Genomic DNA, 21,476 nt, shown 5'->3' with positions numbered 1-21,476 from the left:
GCTCGACAAATTCGCATAACTGATATGATGATACTGTATCAACGCATAATACATACACAACGAATATTTTTGTCGACAGTCTCGATATTATATATATGTTTACTTGCAGGCAATATTTATTTTTAGTAACATCAAATCATGACTCGATAATAAATCAAATTATTGAAAAATAGGTTATATCGCGAGAGTGAATATTTTATGATTGCAATATTGTACCGCAATATAGACTGATTCCGTCTTTTTGAAACTCACGAGATACCGTAATATATATGTAATCTGATATCGTTTCTTCGATACTCACGTGATGCTCGATCGCGATTAAATCTACATTTTAAATTTACAAACCACAAGTGCGAAGATAATTAAACTTTTCACTTCCAATTCCGATCGAATACTGTAGTCCGATTCCGAAATTCCGAGTTCATGTTGTGCAAATTAAATATGGCTGTCGTGACGTGCGTTAATTTGGCGCTAATTTCTATGATGTGAAATTAACGCATACATATGTATATGGCGTCGCGACACTACCGCGCCGTTTGATTAAATATAAATTCGACATTAATAAATACATGTATCGAATATACAAAAAAAGAGAGAAAAAAAAGAAAAGAAATATCGTATATAATTTTTTGTATCTAATTATTAATAAATGTTTTGCAATATTTATTAGATAATTGATTTATCACTCTTGATAGCATTATAGAGAGAGATAGAGAAAGAGATTACGCGTGTAACGCGTATATGACACGAGTAAGAATCGCGAAAAGTTTGAGTTATTTTTCACGACGATCGAGATTATATTGAGCGAGAAGTTATATCGAAAAAAATATATAGAGGCAAAGACGGGAAAAAAATTCTCGGAAGCGAATTCAGCCACTTTGTTTACATTAAGCGAGAGCGAGCTTATCTCTTTCTTCGCTCCTTCTCTTTCGTATGTTTCTATCCCTTTTTAGGATCGCGCGCTTATTTCGTTTCAGTTTCTACAGAAATTACCGTATTCGACGTAATGCAATACATACATACATTTCGAAACGAATCAGCACACACATACATGTACACAGCTCTAGTCGCCGGCCGAGCTCGCTTCCGAGAATCTCCCTTCTTTTGCACACGGCCTCCTGCCTCCTGCCTCCTCGCTTTTTTCGAGACAATTTCTTGTTTAGTCCCATTTCGGCTATCGCGCGAGTGTCCAGTCGAAAACTTTTTACGATACTTACTCGTACGTTAATGTCCCGCGTGTATATTCGATGTACATTACGTATATTAGAATATTACCTTTTGAATATTTCGTGTCTTGTCGGTCGAACCCGACCACTGTGAAGTGAATCGATTCACTGTCTAGTGAAAACGAATCGGAAATAGAGATACATGTATTTAATAATCATGCCCATCTAGTGTGTTGTACATACATCGGTTATTTGGAGAAACGTCGATTTATGGTATAGATAAAAAAAGAAAAAATCCGTCTTATAATATATCGTCCGTAAAGCGTGCAATGCTGGGAGAGTCGAGAAAACAATCGGGCCGTTGTATTATGCGTAAATGTATCTGTTATGTCGTCTCTTGTCGTTTCAAGATATGCAGCGTTGGCGACCGCTTCGTATCTTTTCCGTGTTTTTGTTGTCAAGGACACATTCCTCGCGGACATGATTGAACGACGCATGATCGTCGTACTAATAAACGCGATTGGGATTAATTATTTGCGTCGAATGGAAGTAATTTATTTGCTTTGAACGCGCGTTACGGAATAACGTCGGTAAAAGATATAAAATTCTTTAAGAGTACATCAATACGCGTCATTAATTCGATCGAATCATATCGAGTATTATTCGGCATATCAGAAATATCTATGGAATTTATTTAGACGAATATTGATATTCGCGCGATAATAATTTATTATTCGTTCGCTTTTCGAGCTTGTCGGTATATGTGTTAGTTATAGCGTGAAGTAGCTGTGCATCTTGAATTATATATCGCGTTACGTATGTATAATTCGAATAGAAAGGCCGCTAGAGAATGACACGTTCGCGGAGGATACATGCGATACAACAAATTCGTCGATTCAAGGATAATGTTCGATCGCGCGTATGCCTCGAAATGAATACGTAGACACGCGTACGTACGCGACGATGCGACATGCGTGAGATAGGGGAAGGTTATGGAACGAGAAAGTAGGCACGCACGGTGTATAAAGGTAGTGTAGCCCGAGCGCGGCCGACGGGTGGGGGAATCGGCGGGGTGTTCGGGCGATCTCGGCTGGCCGCCGAAGTCTCACGAAGTGTCCCGAAAGTAAAGCGCGCGACAGACGGTCTTCGCGCGTCGAGCTCACCGGTCGTTCTCGTTCGCACCTCTCGGTCCTTCATCGTCTCGACGTTTACGCGACGACGATTCCCGAATACGGATTAACGTTTCGGATCGACCAAGACGCGCTTCTCCGCCGATATCTCTCGTTCGTCCGCGTCGAATAAATCACGCCACCATCGAGTTTCTTGTGTTCATTCGCGACTGTTCGCGGAGTTGACGCCTGAAGTTCGCGACTAAAAAAAAAAAAAAAAAAAAATCAGTTTCCGAGTGTTTCGTTTTGTGATGTGCATGAAGCCAACTACTGGCCGCTGCAAGATGATGACGACCACCGTCTGGGCCTGTGTCCTCGCCGTGCTGTGTGCGACGTTTGTTAAAGGTGCGCGACGAAGTTAACATCACACGGTGAAATCTCGTTATGACGAATATCATAATTTGAATGCACGTTGGCCGACAACGTCATCGGTGTGTATGTCTCATGTATAATGAAATCGTGACAAACTTCATTCCATTGGAATTCGTTATAATGAGATTTTATTGTGACTTTACATATCCATCATATAATGCGCTTTTTTGACGTACGTTTAATTTTGCTCCGACCGTCAATAAAACGATCACCGTTTATATCTCGCTATTAATCGCCGTCGAATATATATCGTACGATTCGACGTATTTGGAAAAAGACCGAAAGATATAGTTTTATGATCTCTTTGCGATCGTTATCTCGGAAAGCAAACGCATTTAAGCAAATGACAGGCGGCTTCTCGTAACTTTTCCTCTCGTTGGATTCTCTCATCGCGTTGAAGATTCGCGGGAAAGGGAAACTCGTGGGAAAAATTCGCGAGTGCTTTGAAGTTGACAAGAGGAAGAAGAAGCGGGAAAAGGGGCTTGATGTGCAGCGGTGGTTCACTTCACGTTGTGTGCGTTTCTGCGCGGAACGACGCGACGACGTACGAAATGAATATAAACGCTGGCGGGAAAACGCAAATGCACGCGACATCGTCATCGACGAGATTATCCAACTCGGCGTGTCGCGAAAGCCAGGATGAGATTTTGTGTTCTCCTGAATGCGTCCGTTTCGAGCGAAACAAATTCGGAGCGTGGGTAATGGCGCGTTGTAAATGTAATGTAACATCGGCGAGCTATTCCGCGTATATATGTATAATTGATGTGAATATAATACGTGAATATAATTCGACGGTCGATTAACAGCGTGATATTAATATTAAATATATGAAACTAGGCAGACGATTGGTAGCGCGTTATAGCATAATGCGCAAAATTTGTCAGACGGAACATGATTATGGTGAATATAAAATATGATACATTCGAGATGAATCTCATCCCATTCTTATAATATTTTGCAGATAATTTTTTGCGCGATGTAAATGTATAATAAATTCAGCCGAAATGTGCAATAAAATGAATATAAGATATGCGAATACTGGAAAGGGAATTAACAACGCAGAAAATACAGATATAATTAATACAAAATGAATGTAGAAATTTAGGAAGATATTTATGAGATGTGATATCTCCGATTAATAGCGCATTTAACTATAATGTAAAATTCAAAGTGATTAATATATTTTGATATCAATATGGTATATATTTGAAAAATGATTATGAGCATGATACGAGATATTGCTGTTGTACACGTATCTCGCTTTCGAAACAAAACGGTTCCTTGTGGCAGTACAGTAGATTAGAGCTAATCGATCATCGAATCAGATAACGAAACATGGTAGGAGTCACAATAGTATATATATTCTCCCTGGAGAGTTATATCGATATGTGCATTCTTTGTATTACAATCGCTTTTAAATTAACGCGATGGTAAAATAATATAGTAAAACAAAAAAATTTCACGAATGATTATAATATTTTTTTTATAATAAATTTTAAACTATTTACCATCACAAAATTAAAAATTTTTCGTGACGTCTGTTCGAATCAATTCAACATATCCAAGGATCTTTTTAATATCGCACTAGTAATTTCGCTTAAGTAACTCGATTTAAAATTTAAGCAGTATCAAAAATGAAAGAAAGAGACAAGGTATTTTACTTTATTTGGAAACATAATTTTCCATGATTGCTATCTTTTTATAGAATCGATTTTTCATAGAAACTTTGTTACGTAGCTTACATTGAAAAAAAGATTTTTAGTTAGAAAAAAATGAATTAGAACGAACGTTGAAAGATTTTTAAATGTGTATTATATTGGAAATATTATAAAATTAAAATAATTTATTTGCGCAGAATGGATGTCTTGCTAAAAAATAGGATTTATTGTTATTAATTTATATTAATTTGCAAGGACATTTTATAGCGGCTAATAAATTCGCGATATGGAAAAGTTCTGATTTAGTGAAAACGGATATATATGTATATATCAATTGATTTGCTCGTTTGCATCCGTAAGATTTTTATTGGTACGGAATCCATATATAAATCCAGTTTTTATTTGTTAAAAAAAATATAATTTTATAAAAAATTTGTTATATCATAAATCTATATTTTATGATTTAATGATTCATGATTTTGAAAAATTATTACGTGTATTAAACTATTAACGCTAAAGGCGTAAATTTTTTTTAAGCGCGCTCTGAACTTTGTTTAAATATTTTTATATTAAATTACTTTTAATTATTTTACGCGATCTATTAATGAACGAAATAACAACCGATTATTTATAGAAAAGCGTTGGCTGGATAAACAATTAATATTACGATATAATCGAAGAAAATTTCTCGTTACCTGCGAATAACCTGTCGCAACCAATTAAAGCTTCGGGACGTTGATTATTTTGCAATTATCGGGACAGGTCTTATTTAGGGATGAGCACATCGAAATACTCGGTACACTATTTTTCACAAATGAGATTAATTCTTAAGCGAACAAAAACTTCTTGTTATTTTTGATAAAAATAGAAAGTCATAATTTTACTTGATTTGATCAACATTTTTCGAACATTTTCAGGATAATTGTTCTAAAGATATTTTTTTTATTGATTAATGAAAAATTAGATTAGTTGGTTAAATATTAAATAAAAGCTCGGACTTTGGTGTATATTAAAGGCAACTGGAATATTATTCCAACAGATTAAAGCTATTTTTAGATAGAATTAATAATACCGTTATAGATTGAACATCTCGTTTTATGGCTGATAAATTTGATGCTATTTCGATTTGATATTCGTCTTTTTGATCCGCTGTATCATCTGAATTCGATTGTCGTGTGAAACGGTAAAATCTTTATTCGAAATCTTCCGTTAATCTCTTTCTTCTCTATTTAATTACATCATATTCCTCATTTGCCGTACATATAAAGTGACGCGAAACAAGTTCGTTTATCATAACACAGGTATAAGACGAATCCAATAACTGGCATTTATCGATCTAACAACGAGCAACAGCTGATACCATTATTCTATTTGCTCTTTATGTGCGATATAATTCACGAAGAATTACGTTTACGTTTATATACAGACTTTATGCAGATTATGATTTAATCTGTTATTTTAATACAAAAATCTGATCATTTTCAATATATATATATACATATATATAAATTTTTAACTGTTTAAAATTTTTTGAGCGTGCTATATTAATATTATACTACCATAATGTGCTAGTTAATTCGTTAATAAGTTAATTTATATAATAAGCTAATTCGTTTTGCAATATTTAGTGTGTTTCAAAGTTAAAAATAATATGAAATGGAAACACACACACATTCGAAATATGACAATTTGTAAAAAATCTGTTAATGTAATTCTGAACACGTGTATCGCGCGACGATCGATGCTCATGATATATACATATAATACATATTTCGGTAGAAATAACGTGATGTGTAAAAATGCCACGCGTATGTAACAAGATTGCGTGCGTGCCATCGTAAAATGATCTGAAATACGCCTTGGAAAGTTTAAGGTCACATTGCAGGTCACATTTGCACAAACTCGCCTTTTGTCGATTAAACTCGTGTTCGCCTTGAGCTGTAATAAAAGGTCGATATAAATATGATGCAATCGCAAATGCTGGACGTGAGGTGCACGATATACTTGCAATTAAAACGTAAGATGCTTTCCAAGTAAATTCGTTGACGCATCTTGCATTTTTTGTGGTCGGTTGAGATCTATCTCACGCGCGTAGAACTATTATCACGCGAGACGTAATTTTCGAGGCACTTGTAGCAAATGATGTCATGTACTTAACGACGAATTATTATGATTTGGTCATGCATGTCATAACTTAATTCCGAGAACAGAATGAGTCAGTCAGTCGGTCGATGAATGCCAGTTGTTGGTTGCTTTGACTTTGATCGTAAATGCAACGTATACGTGTACTTATGTGCATCGATGAAATAAAAACTGAACTAGTATAGAAACATTTTCTATTCTATAGAAAATACTTAACGAAAAGTGGAATTCTGACGTATAAAATTATTTCATTAACTTATAAGAAAAAATAAAAATAAATTTTTAATTCCAAACAATAATATATGATATTACATAGGCAATTATGGCAATATATAAGGCAATTACTTAACAAACATAATACATATTTCTCATTTTAGAAATTGTAAATCTGTTACTCTCTATTTTATCAAAATTTCGTTGTTTTGTTAACATTTATTGAGAAAGAATTTTATTTCTTCCTGTGTAAAATAGTATAAAGCATTAATGTTCGAAAAAAGCTCTCGGAAAAAAATTTATTTTCCTCGTTATCTGATATTCTTTACAAGTCATTACGTCGACATGTGTGTTTTGTATTTACGAAAGACTATAGGCCACCACAGGCTGCAAAAATATTGCAAAAAGTGGAAGGAGATTTCCGAAAGCCAGTAAAAAAATACTTGTTTGGTTGAGGGAGAATATTTATGTCTACAGAGTGTGCACAGCGGGAAGGATACAAAGTAGAACGAAAAGAGATGGGAGAAAGATAGAGAAAGAGAGAGGGAGAGAGAGAGAGAGAGAGAGAGAGTAATATTGGGATGATATTGTTCGAAGCGAAGAGGAAGTGGATGAGACTGAGGGTTTAAATTCGATACTTGATACGCGCACGGTTGTTGGTAAAACCATACCTTCGAATGGATAAATACGAAAGAAGTATTCTGCCAGAACTACCGGGTATGTGAGTATATTTGAAAATTTTCTGTCGGCCTTCGGATGTACGCGATTGTATCCGGCCGAACGCGGACGAGTTTCGAGTTTGTTTTGTAAACCGAATCGCCACAAAGTTATGGAGCAGTAGTCGATTCCAGATTTTACGGAAAATATATAATCTTTTTGCGTTGAGGATTTTCCGCTGGATAAAATATATGGCGAATCTTTCACAAACTGTATACGACGACTGATACGCGCTGTTTAAGTAATCTTATCAGATATTATTCGGAGCGCGAAGAAGAAAGACAGAGAACGTGTAATGCTTTATCGCATTACACGTTCGAATCGTGCACTTGTCAAAACAAAAAGCAAGCTATATTAATAGCTATATATTTAGTTTCTACAATAAGATTATGATTGTTTTACGCAAAATAGATCAGCTGAATAAACTAGAAGTTTTATGTCAACATAATTTCTACCACTTGTTCACGCTTCGATCGACGAGTAGTTCTTGATATTGGCAGAATAAATCCTTCATCCATCATCTCGTAACTGCTGCTATCATTTTTCAATGATGTTGATTATAACAGCAACAATTTGTGTGATTTGCATTCGTATACAAATTGGAAGCAATTGTGTGTTTCATATTACAATTAAACATTTACCTATTGAATACATTTTGGAAGAGACAAAGAGAAAATCACAGAGATAAAATACAAAATAATTGAACGTAAAGATTATATAAAATAAAAACTATATAAATTAAAAACCATGCACACAAAGCATAGTATAATTTAGTTGCTTAAATGATGGCATAATTTAGTTACTTGAACGATGTTTTAAATTCGATGTGTAAGGAAAATATTAAATTGAAAGAGCTGATGTCAATGATGGTTAAGTAAGCGTAGTGTCATTGCACTCTCGGTTATCTTACAACGTAAATATGGAAGAATGTGGGTTACATTATGAAACAGGGCAGCGCCCTAATTAGTCCAAACTCCCCTATGTAATCTGAGCACCCGTTACACAATTAATGTTATCTATAAAGAAGAAGAAGAGAGATAAGTTGTATATAATTAAAATTCGTGTGTATGTATGTGTGTACATACACATTTTCTAGATTTATATATAAATTTATGTAGATTTTATCACATATATACACACACATGCTGTATGAATGTGATTTATTAATTTTACAGGAAAAATATTTTTAACGAAATTAATAAAAAAATGCTGACATAGAATATGTTGTATTTTATATCGAGATTATTCGAAACACGTATTTCTGTAGATTCGTAGTGCTTTATGTACAAAACGGTTCCAGGAACTGTATAATTGCAGGCAGTGAATAATACTTTGACGCATAGTTTTGTAATATATGCTATTAATGACGCATAGCGGATAACAATTATTATTAATTATTAGCAATTATTATCAAGGGAGCTATCAATGATTATCATGAAGGATAAAAAAAAACTTAATATTTTATAATACTTTATTTTATACTTTATTTTATATAACACGAGCGATTTTTCTTGTTTTTATTTTATAAAGAAATCAAACACAATAAGACAAAAACTTACGTAATAAAATCCGCAATCATATATGACTTAGTTATTCAATTATTACGAGACAAAATATAAATTAAATTGGATTTAAAAAATGGTTTTATTTATTAATTTAAATAATATTTAAACCGATATTTAATAATTTTGTAATCTTTTATTCTCTTCGAATAATACAATATATCGAATGTTATACATATATTAAAAACATATAATAAAAAATAATATTATTACATAGGAGATTCAAAAATAATTGATACAAATGAGTATATTGATACTGGTACGCTTGCACTCAGCATGTAAGCAACACACACCGAGGCGAACTATCAGTATGCTGACTGAGTACAAATGTACCCGAGAAGCGGCCATTCACTTAAACCGGTTTTCTTACTAGTTAATTTGGAATCAATATTTTTGTAGCGGATGTATAACGGCGTGTGATTATTTATGGTAAATTTTTTTGCTTTAACAATCGACTTAAAGTTGAAAATGCGATTTCGTTATTTATTAACATTGAAATTTAATTTAAAGGTTTTAATTTTTGTAATTCTCTGTCTAATATACTGTTGAAGTAAACGGTCTTTATTTAGTCAAATATATTTGAAATATACAATAATAGCTATTGATCGTTTATATTTTTTACGTTTCATTTTTTTTGTCTTGTTCGTGGAACAGGTCAAATAACGAATGACCATAGTCGATGAGGTATAAATCTAAACAAGTCGGACGGATGCGTCGGTTTGGAAGGTGAAACGCTCTGTCACGAAAGAAGTTACACAGCAGGTGCTTTCTAACTTTATTGATGTGTTCGTTGCGTGACCTGAACACATACACACACACACACCTGTATCATTACACTTAAGTGTGTACGCACGTACACACGTTCACGCCGGACCAGCAGGTTATTTCGCAGAACAGGTTCGGTGACTATTTTAGACAGCACCTTTGTCGCTTGAACTTCTTAAATTACGCCCAACAAATCGTACGCCCTTTTTCTGGGTTCCTAACTTCCTTTGTTTGCTCTCGACCGGCAACTCGCTTCGGTATTTCCAGCGGGCGGCGGACGTAAACAATTAAATCGAAACGTTTGTGGCGTAACTCGGATATATGTATGTATGTATATTTCGTCGACGCGCGTTTGCTATAGAGTTATAGAGATTTCTCTCGGGGATTCTACTGAAACTTCCTACCCTTTTGCTTATTTCGAGGCGAACTGAAACTGCAACTATATGACGAGATCTCTTCTAATAGGTATCATGGCCTTGCGTACGCCGTTACGTGGATTCTCTTGAGACACTTTATGTATAACTTCAACTTTACTATTTCACTTATAAAAACTTGTTGAATATAATTCTCACAATTTTAAGGGGTGTATATGTGTGTTGCGTACGTGCATGCATTGTAAACTTCAGATTTTTCCTGTTAATTCCAATACTGAAATAATAATTCTAATTTAATAATATTAACGTTTTGCAATTTCGTATGAAATTTAATATTATTGGCATATTTTTTATTTAATTACATTTTAATATGTGATTATTTCTCTAATCTAGAATTTTTTCATTCTTTTGAAAATTTTAAAACTGCAAGTGCACTTTTTTCATTTCTCTCGTCTGGCTAGCTTATACGCCAGAAAATTCATCATCTATCTCGATACTCAATACTTGAAAATCTCGGTGAGCGGGATAACAGCGATTCGCAACATATTAATGGTAGAGTAAAAGATATGTATATCTGTATTGGCGAGTGAATCGGGTTGCGCCGAGAAATGCGCTTTTAAAGCATTTATAGTCCTTGCAAATGTACTGTCTAACATATACATATACACCGCGCGAACATAATATAGACATATATATGTATATATATTATACACACAGTTATATAAATTCATGTACGTATAACTGAGCTCGTAATATCGGTGTACATCTGCATGCTGCATGCACAACGGATTACGTGTGCATCGATATCGCGTATTTATATCGTGACATCCGCGCAGCAGCGTTTTCTAATGGCATTGCGGGAGCTTCGAGACTGGCTGCGAAAACACGCACTATCGCGTTATGTTCAATCGCTTATAGCGGAATTCATGTCAGATATACGGCGATACGGACTAAGCGGATTTATTAGGAAAACGGTTCGGATTCTTTCATGTTTTGTTCTAAAAAATGCGATCAAACATGAAATATGGCCTATAATCATCTTAGATATTTCACTTAATCGCTCTATCTCATCGTATATATAGACTATAAAAACGATATAAATTTATTCACTTTATTATAAAATAATGATTATAAAATAAGGAGCTTTTAATATAAAAGGGGTCAGGCGGATGTTCCGTCAAGCGGAAAATAATAAACTTTTGTACAAAAAAATGTGATCATATTTTACGGTAGTAATAGTATTTTATATATGTATTATTCTGTGTAACAAATCAAATGATCGAAGATTTAATTTTTAATATATATTTATATAATTTATATTGCCGATGGATGATGTGTGTTTCTGGTTTTTATATCATTTATCAGGTATCTTTAGTATGCCGCGATTTTTTGTAGCAACTATTAAATAAACTAATTAAAAATAATATACATTATTTAACTAGAAAATACATTATTTAATTTGGAGAAATTAATGTAATATAAGCTTTTGAAAGATATTTAATATTATCCTTGAATTAATCAGAATACCAAATTTATGAAATTTTTTCGAACATGGACAATTTATAAATCACTAGAACTTAGCTTTTAAAAAGAAAAAAAATCATCGATAAAACATACATTGATTTACAAAGTAAAACGAGAAAAATAAACAAACTTGACCGATTGATGAATCGTCCCAGCGAAAAATTCGAGATAGCTGATGTGAACAGTTGGGAATAAGTCCGGCAACTCTTAGTTATACGATATGTGAGTCTTCTCTAATCAACGGGCACTTGCGTAGAGCTTAATTGTACGTGGTCGAGCAGATGAAAGGAGGATATTGACCCGGCCTAAAGAGCACATGGTCACGGAAAGGGACCTCGTAAAGAGCAGCGCACGCGAGTCAACCGAACGCTCTCGTTCGCGCGACTTTCCCCTCGCCATGATTACGCAATGGCATTCGTTGCACGCGCATCAGTGTGTTGTCAGTATTTTTCCGCCGTGACGATGAACGCTTCATATTCTCCTCTTTTATTTATTTTTTTTTTTCACCCGGTTATTATAACGATAAATTGTAATCTCGTATAGAATGCAAGGTTTACGTGAACTTGATATTAATAAATTATTATACCTTTAACATTTGAGAATTACTATGTAACCGATTTAATACGATGAGGGCAATTTTTTTATATGTAATATATGAGTGATAATTAATGTATTATCTTTTTTTTTTTATTTAAAAGCGAATTAGGTGCAAGAGTTATTAATCTTATATATCTTGTTTTTTCTTCCGCAAATTCACACATTCAGCGCGAAGCTAATATTATCTGCCGATTTCTCAGGTGCGAGCTAATTAAGTCGCATCTGGCATGATTTGTATCACTTGTCGCAGTCAGCAGCTCGCTTCGATATATGCGGATAATAATCGCGTGTCTCGTTAGAGCACACGCTTCGCGAGCAGGATTTGAGTCAATTACATTCTCGTCGGGGTTTTTGCAATTAGGCGTCGACGCGACGTTTTCGATGGCGCGGGCATCATTTGGAAGCGGGCAAACAGCCAAGATCCTATTTGATCGAAAATTTGTTACTGTTTTTTATTATTTTCATTTTACGGAAGTTTTAACGACACTCTCATACTTTTTACGCTTTTCATACTTATTGATTCATTTGGGGATTATATCCGCAGACATTGTCCAATGCCAATTTTCACTTTTTTTTTTTTAAATAACAGGTAAAATAAATGAGAAAAAATTTGTATGGTTTTTATTTATATAATTTAATGATATATTTAAATACAAATATCTAGCATTTGAAATCATAATTATTTTCTTTCTCTTGTTATTTAAAAATATTATAATTTTTATATTATTTAATTATAAAATAATATACTAATATATTATATTTAGTTCAGGCACATGATTACATTAAAAAAGTGTGCGCGTTTATATTAATAATTTGCTTCCAGGTAAAAACGTCGCGTGTAACATTTGTCGTTTCCGCTGATTTCTGTTGTTTTTTTTTTTTTTTCGAGTTAATGCACATGATGTTTTTTAACGTAGAAATACAATATGTTGGATATAGATATATAACCGCAACAATTACTGATAGAAACAACTATTTTGGTTTTTTATTTAAATGTTCTAATGATGTTAGCGTTAATGTCACATCGTTGAATTATATCTTTGCGTAGTTGACGTATCGAGCGTATCGTAAAGGAAACGAGCCACGAATGTACATGATATAGGAGGTCTGTTCTAAATTCGGGGATATCCGGTTTCATTCGGTCGATATCGAAAATATATCGCGAGATAAACATCGCCGTTATATCATCTGAATTGCAAATGCAATTTGGAAGAGGCATCTCCTTTTTACCACCATATAGGTGTTCGCCGTTCGAACGCGTGAACATTTCGAGCACCTCGCCAACTTACTACGCTACGCTCTTCGTATTTCAATATCGAGAGTATACTTGATTTTAAAATATCGCCTGTATTCCGGTAAATTATTTTTTGCTTGTCAAACATCTGGACATATGGTAACATGCAAATTCTACATAATAAACAATTTAATATCATCCAAAAATATAAAATTTTATATATCAAAGAATAATGTAATGTATTGATAAAAATATATACGATAATTCTTCATAAAAAAGTTAGTGAAATTAACAGACTAAATATAATATCGTCATCATTAACACGGTTGAAAACTTCAATTTTCGCTTGATACTTGGTGAAATAATTTCTGTTGAACTTTCTATATCTTTCGAAGATTGCTACATTTGACTAATTATTATTTCTATTCTACATACATTATTATTAAATATTATTTTTAAAGCGGCTAAAAAATGTTTTTAGGCTTATTAGTTTCTTCAAATGCGTCGTGAATTTTATACGTCTTTCGAATGATTTAACGGTTATTTTGATTATGTATTGTAACATTGTATAAGTAAGAGAAAGAGAGACAGAGAGCTTCTAACGGGATGGTATACACATGTCATCGTAAAGTATGTAACTGTTATTGGTAGTAATGGGCTTGCTACGAATTCACGATATGTGTCTGTTTGTATGTATACGTTGGCCGGAGGGAAAACGAGCCTCGCCCATCTCTTCTCCTAATACTGGAAAATACGATTCCAGGCCGTACGGCCACTGTAAATCTCTATGATGAATCTATGCGCTTTTAGCATTTATCGTCGGGGAATTTACCCTCCCCAGGAATGCAGCCAGAGCGCATTGCTCTCATAAGCGATGCCGAGCTTCGTTAACCGAGCAATGTGGGTTAACGGGTCGCTACACTTGGACTAATAATAAGTTAATTGAAATTTAATCTCCGATAGCGACGAAGAATTTAATATCTTTATGATATCTATGTATTAATTTGAGCGCATTTGCTTAAAAAAAGATGCAAGAGAAAAATCTTGATAGTGATTTATGCCATTTCGAATTATTGCCTTGGCAGCAAAAGCGTTATAAACATAATTGCACAATAATATATAATATATTAAAATAATATGCTCTGAGTTAATAATTAAAATACGATCATTATATACACATATATAATCCGATTTATAGGAATGTATACGAAATGGATACATTATGTACATATATGTGCACGCATTAAAAACAGAAAAAAGATTTATTAATAAATATCTATCTCAATGGGAATCGGTATTTTCAAAGCCAATTGACGTTGAATAAAGTCAGTTGGCCTTGAAATTACTGCGCAATTGCAATAGATTATTAATATCGACGTGTGCAGAATAAATGCAAGATTGTGATGGAATTTTCCGTTGAATGAATCAAGTCATTAGATCTCGTCGATATTAAAGACGATATTTCCGGAAATTTGTTAGTGATAGATTCCGGTCGCAGGTAATCGAACAAAGTCACGACTAGCTAATTAGCGAGGATCCCTAACGACCGTTAATCGCATTGAATTCTCCGCTTTGTAGTCGCGTGATTCGCTGGCATGCTCCACTTCGACGTTCTGTGACGGGGCGGTCGTTCGATGAACATGAACCGAGTTCCTCGTAACATGGTTACATACGTCGTCTCAATGTATATAGTACGTCGCGATGACTATGGCCGTGTGCAAGCATACAGGGTGACTCAAAATTTCATTGTGCTTTCTTTCAAGTATAATATCATACATTCTATCCTAAATTCGACTAAATCTATGAATTTATTTGAACATTTGCATTGAAAATATATGTTACTAAATGTCCAAAATATCACGCATTCTGTATACAGTTTATAATTAATTTTTAACATAAATTTTTATACCGCAATTCTCAATTAACATTTGGCCAGTTTTAATTTAAACTCACATATTTTTAAAATTTTTAAAATTGAAGAGTTTTATTTTATATAATTGAATTCTGAAAAATAATAGATTCGAAAATAGCTGGAAAATAAGGTGTTTTGCTTACTCGAATACTCGAAATTTGACGAAGTTTCCAACGTGATTTTTGAGATTTTAATTTTGTTTCTGCTTCGTCTCTGGAACGGCCATTTTTAATTATTTGGACATTATATGCAGACGAGAGGAAGCATGATAATTCTGGGACACTCTGCGTGTGTGCGTTATATAGGCGCGGGGAAGATGCACAACGTGTTGCGGACGTACCGATCATCGTTGGCATTGTACGGCTCGCCGCCGATTCTCTCGGAACGATTAGAATCGACTAGCTCTCTCGTATATCAATATTATTTTTTGGACAGAAAATCGATCGGCGCTGCAACGAGGCCTTGCCATGTAAATCGCAAAATACGCTCTACATAATACGAGGCTGCGCGTACGTGCGTTGGCAAATTGCTTTTACATATCAGCGCTAACCGGTGAGTTATCTCGCGATATCCGTTTTCGCTCTTATCCCGCAAAAAGAGTTAATTTGCTATGATTTCAGATAATCCACTGTATATATCGCATTTTATTTTGATACCACAGCGTTTGCGTGTAAATTGAAATAGCGAATGACTATTTGCGTCGAATCTAAACTAACGCTATCAATTCAGTACGCGAAAATAGCGTTTTTTTCCGTGTTTTTTCAATAAAAATCGGATGCAAGTTTATAAACATTTGTTGTTTGAAAATACGCGACAGTTATATGCATGAATGGTTATTTTAATCAGCCGCTATCTAAATTGGCAATTTCAGTTAGATTGGCAGTGGAAAACTTACAAATAGAGGACAAAAAAGATAAACAAGATATCCATCATTGACAAATGCATTCATACATTTTTGTTTATCTTTTTTTGATAAACTGCAATAACGTTTCGAGTATCAAAATTTACGCGTTACGATTTTTAATAATCTTTAACATTCATCTTTTTGCACTTTTGAAGCGCGGTTTGTCAAAACATTTTTTTTTAATCAGTTATAGTTGAACAATTATTTCTCTTATTTAAGACGAATAGTTTTAATTTTTTTCTCTCTTATTTTACCGGAAAAGGTTTGTGCATACACACACACACACACAAACACGTCGATCGCCATGCATTCCGAAATGCCGTCAAGTTGCGATGATCAAACCCACCCGAAGAGCAAACACAGCGTGTGCAAACTCGGAGCGGATGCGGCGCAATTAAAGTTCGCAGAGTAGCTAACTGGCTCGTTCGTTGAAAGCTTTTTCGTTTGGCGATTCGGGCGTCGATTTTCGCTCGCGCCAGTTCCATTCGATAAATTAGCAGCGGCCGGTACGTCGTTAAACTGCGTTCTGCTACTTTGAGTAAGTTCTAGTCGAGGAAAAAAATGCAAGCCGAGAGAGGAAGAAGGAGAACGCGCGAGAGGAAGTGAAGCGAGCGGGAGAGAGAGAGAGAGAGAGAGAGAGAGAGAGAGAGAGAGAGGAAGAGAGAGAGAGAGAGAGAGAGAGAGAGAGAGAGAGAGAGAGAGAGAGAGAGAGAGAGAGAGAGAGAGAGAGAGAGAGAGAGAGAGAGAGAGAGAGAGAGAGAGAGAGAGAGCAAGGTACATTTCTTCGTGTAGAACACGAAGAAAGTCGTGACTTGACTGTTTCTGTTACTTCCTCGTTTGTCGTCGTCGGAATGAAAGCGGACGCGCGAAGCCGGGTTAAAACCAACCGTCTACCTTTTCATCGGTTATAATTGCCTTTTATCCTTTGGTTGATCGATCGAACGTTCGACTCTTGAAGAGACTCGAAATGAAACGTCGTTCTTTCTCTCTGTCTCCTCCGCTCGTATCCGAACGCTCCAACGCTCATCAATAACACTGACATCGTTACTGCAATAATATTTAATCCGCTAGAATCCAACGGTTCAAGGCCGGCACTTATAGGTTCACTTGAATCGGTCGATTGCATTATATATTTAATCGGAAGATATAAGTAAAAAATATTTCGGATTTTTAAATTTTATAATTAATATATATATAATATTTATATAAATGAAGAAACATGGAACATGGAAATATCCAATATTTAAATGTATCTTTCTGCTTACTTTATCAAATATTATACAATAGAATATACATACGAGTACAATATAATATTAAACCGTAGAAAAATTATTGATTTCTTTTTACAACGATTATATGATTAAATATTGCAATATTTTAAATACGTTAGATTCAGATGTTTTTTATATGTACAGTATAAGAAAATTATAACATGTAAACGTTACAAAGATCTTCTAAAAATAGACCTTTCAAGTATGCGCAGCATGGTGTAATTCTCTCGACAGATGAGAATTGGCGACATGGTTACCGGATGCACGTTCCGAGAGTGAAACTTCGAACATAACGCACATTCCATCACGAGACAGCTTCCCATTACTACTCATCTGAGTGTGGCGGGTGATGATGAAGCCGAATTACCAATTAAGAGAACTGAACATATATTTGAGATACGATAATGGCATTAATCATGCAATCATGACAACAAGACTAAAGATCATAGATCTGGATTTCATGTACTAGATTGTCAAAAAATGAGAGATACTTTATACACAATTCCATTTAACTGTACGATTTATATTTACACGTTAAATAAATGATTAAAAAAGAAGAAAGATATTAGAGAATAGCCGTTCCGATAGAACGACATTAAAAACTCAAGCTCTGTTATATCCATGAGAATTTAAGATATTTTTTGAATTTTCTCTGCGCATCAACGTAACTTCTACATTTTGCATAAAAAAAGAATCGTCCTTAGCTGGAGCCTCGTTTTCTCGCCTTGGGACACGAGCCAACAGAATCGCCTCGAAATCGAGGCGGGGACGAATCCGTTATACGAAAAGGGATGGATGGAGTACACGGCGTAGGCGTCGATTCACTCCAATGTGTATGTCTTTCGTCTTCCAGTCAGGGGTCCCTTTCTTCTTCGGACGTTAATAAAGTCTTCTGTCTCCACCTCTCGTGCTGGAGAATTTCCATCCTTCGGGCTATTCTTCTTCAATCCGCCAGGGCTTCCCTTCGAGAGACTGACACTTTCTTCCCCCCTTCCCCCTTCTCTTTCTGTGTGTGTGTGTGTGTGTCCTTCTCTTCCTTCTTCTTTCCCTCCTTTCTCTCTTTTCTTTCTCTCATGCTATCTGTATCCCTTTCTTACCGTTCATTCACTCGTGTTCATTTCTCTCTCTCTCTCTCTCTCGGATATCCATCGCTATCATAGATCTACAGTGATGGGGAAGACGGTGTGCTTCGATTGTAATTACTCAGTCGCTAACGCACTACCGGGGCCACTTCTTTGTTGTTGCCGATTCGACACTTTCTAGCACCGAAACCTTCGTTGATTGCAAAGCGAATGAAGTGAAAAGGCGTTATGACTGCGACCGCGAGCACGTTTAATATAGCGGAGCGTTTACTGAAGGGGATTCGCGGACGATGGATATTTATTGTCAATTTAGATATCGGTAATCTCTCAATGTACACAATGTCGCAGAGATCGCGCGTGTATCCTCTGGACCATAGATCTTGCCAAAGTAAACTGAAAAGAATGGCTCTTCCGTGGCACTGATGATTCTCGAATTGCAAACGCAATTGAAAGTTAGAGATTTGTGGCATATTGAACTTCAAAAGTATTAATAGATAATGGAAATTTATTTTCCTTGGTTGATAATTTTGAGCAAATTTTGCTTAGTAGGATCAAAAGCAACGTTTATTACAATTTATTTTCCCATGCGAATTTGCAATATTGGCTGATGTAAACTAGGTTATTCTGGTGCAATCTCTGACGTAATCTAGGTGACCTTGTTTCACTCTGACTTATTCAGCCACAAAGAGCTTAAGACCCGATAAATAGTGTAAATGAAGACCAATCGTGTTACTTGACTTATTTAACATCGTTCAGTATCATTACCACATAATATCAACGAACTATTTCGAACAAAATGTAGATGATTGAGTATTAACATTGTACTCTCAAATAGAATATATAATTTATAAAAAATATAATACATATAATCTCGACATATTATTTAGAATTATCACGGTTGCGAATTGAAAGCTAATTACACAAAGGTGCCATGATATGATCGTTAATGGTTCCAATTCTTTCGCAGTTATAATTTAAGGGGAAAAAAAGAACTTTTCCCATTTTTCATAAAATAAACTGCAGAATGGCGTCTCTAGATCTGTTTGCCCTGGACTGACCCTAACGAGAGAAACGAACCTTCGCCAGAACCCAAGAAAAAGGAAAGAAGGAACAAAGCGTAAGAGCGAGGCAGTAGGGAGAAGCTCTTTTACTCGCGGTCGTTATACTTCCTAGAACATTCGCACCAAGGTACCAGCAAGGAAAGCCGGTCGAAGGGTTCAAGGTTGCCTGTAGAGTTCAACGATCTATCGCTGAGGAAGGTGGTCAGGAACGAAAGTTCGAGAAAGCATTAGCTATAGTTACGAGGATCTGTTATGGTTTATGAAGTGACGTATTTTTATCGCCGATTAATGCTGCGTTATTTTAGATCCGCACACATGAACGCTACGTCATTGATATAAAAACTCGTGATATATGTGGTTCGAAACATTTAAAATATTTTCTGTTTTAATGAAAGCAATTTCTACTTAATAATTATTATGTCGAATCTCGGAAATAAAGAAATTATCACTTAATATTTACTAAATCGAGTTTTGAAATGAAATGAGTGACTCACGAATTAATATTTTATTTGATACATAACTATAAACGATATCCAATTTAAAGATCACGCCCGTGGCAATTTCAAGTTTTAGAGCGAGCGTATAAAATTCTGCTCTATTACACGCATCTCTCGTCAATTGGCGGCGAACGCGTATCCCGAGGATGCCGATTTACAAGAGAGAATTCCAGGAAGACGAACGTACTTCTTCTCTCGCGAGTATCGCGGCGTAGTGTTCTCGGCGAGTTTCTTTCCTTCCCTCTTCGACTCGCTTACGCGCCGGTATCGTTCGTGTGCGTTTACGTGAATCGGGTTGAAGTTGAAAGGGGACAGAGCGAGAAAAGAAGAGAGAGAGAGAAGAGAGCGACGGAAAAGAAGCCAGTAACGAGAAAGAGGTATATAAGAGTGGTCGGCCGAGAAAGACCGGTCGAACAGGTTTCTCGGGTCGAGTAGGCGAAAGCCTCTACTCCGTTAGCCTCTTTCTTTGCGCACGGCTTTGCGCTGCCTGTACTCTCGAGAGTGCCCTGGACACTGTGTCGCTTTGTAACCGTGAACGCATTCTAGGAATTCATCGAGGTACAACGTGAAACAGCGCTGTCTTGCAGCGGGACAATAGATCCTTTTTTTTTTTGTTATTTTTAGATATCGATGATAAAACGATTAATAAGTATCGAAAGGATGTCTTATACGTCACTCAGAATGATTCAACACGTTTTTGAAATTTTTAGTGACGATTATTTAATCAAACTAGAACTCTTCATAGTTTAAGAAAATCGCAATTTAACTCGTAATTCAGCGAATATTACTGATAATTTGATGATATTAATATTCTTTATTTGTATGAATTTATCTTAAGCTTGAGTTGCTCGCTAAGAATGTTTGTTTTACATTCTTTTTCTAGATACGAGTTCTTACCATAAAAAAATATTTAAATTGCTAATGTAGCATATTGCTTAAGATTGCGAGAGACAGCAAAAATACAGTGACCTTTTTTTAACTTGATATTTTTTCGACTAATAATTATCTTAGAATGCAAAATTGAGAACGATGTCTTATGTAATATCATATTAATCGTCCTTATCTTTATACAAAATAAACTTTATTCGTACTACTACTTTTATCGTATTTTATACTTACTTTATATCAGTATTTTATTTGTTTACGGATATTATTAAAACGTTTGCAAAAATAGATGTGTAGAATTAATTTTTATTACAGAAAAATTAATTGGCAGTTTTAGTCTCTCTCTCCCTTCCTTCCCCCCCCCCCTCTCT

General features: G+C 35.1%; 1 protein-coding gene across 5 annotated transcripts in view; it reads left to right on the top strand.

Annotated features, from left to right (window-relative positions):
* Positions 1-1,119: 1,119 nt before the first annotated feature.
* The window catches only part of LOC115245220 (fasciclin-3), a 347,872-nt gene continuing 327,515 nt past the window's right edge, over positions 1,120-21,476 (top strand). Inside the window, exon 1 of one of the 5 annotated variants that reach the window (XM_029823437.1) lies at positions 1,120-2,680. In XM_029823437.1, coding sequence (XP_029679297.1) covers positions 2,587-2,680 — 94 coding nt within the window. In that variant the 5' untranslated portion in view covers positions 1,120-2,586. The remainder of the gene's footprint in view (positions 2,681-21,476) is intronic. The other 4 variants (XM_029823452.1, XM_029823446.1, XM_029823458.1 and 1 more) reach the window with 4 other exon arrangements.

Source organism: Formica exsecta, unplaced genomic scaffold, assembly GCF_003651465.1.
Source record: "Formica exsecta isolate Colony F162 unplaced genomic scaffold, ASM365146v1 scaffold122, whole genome shotgun sequence".
Taxonomy (NCBI): Eukaryota; Metazoa; Arthropoda; class Insecta; order Hymenoptera; family Formicidae; genus Formica; species Formica exsecta.
The sequence above is the reverse complement of the archived record's forward strand: the minus strand, read 5'-3'. Positions and strand labels throughout refer to the sequence as shown.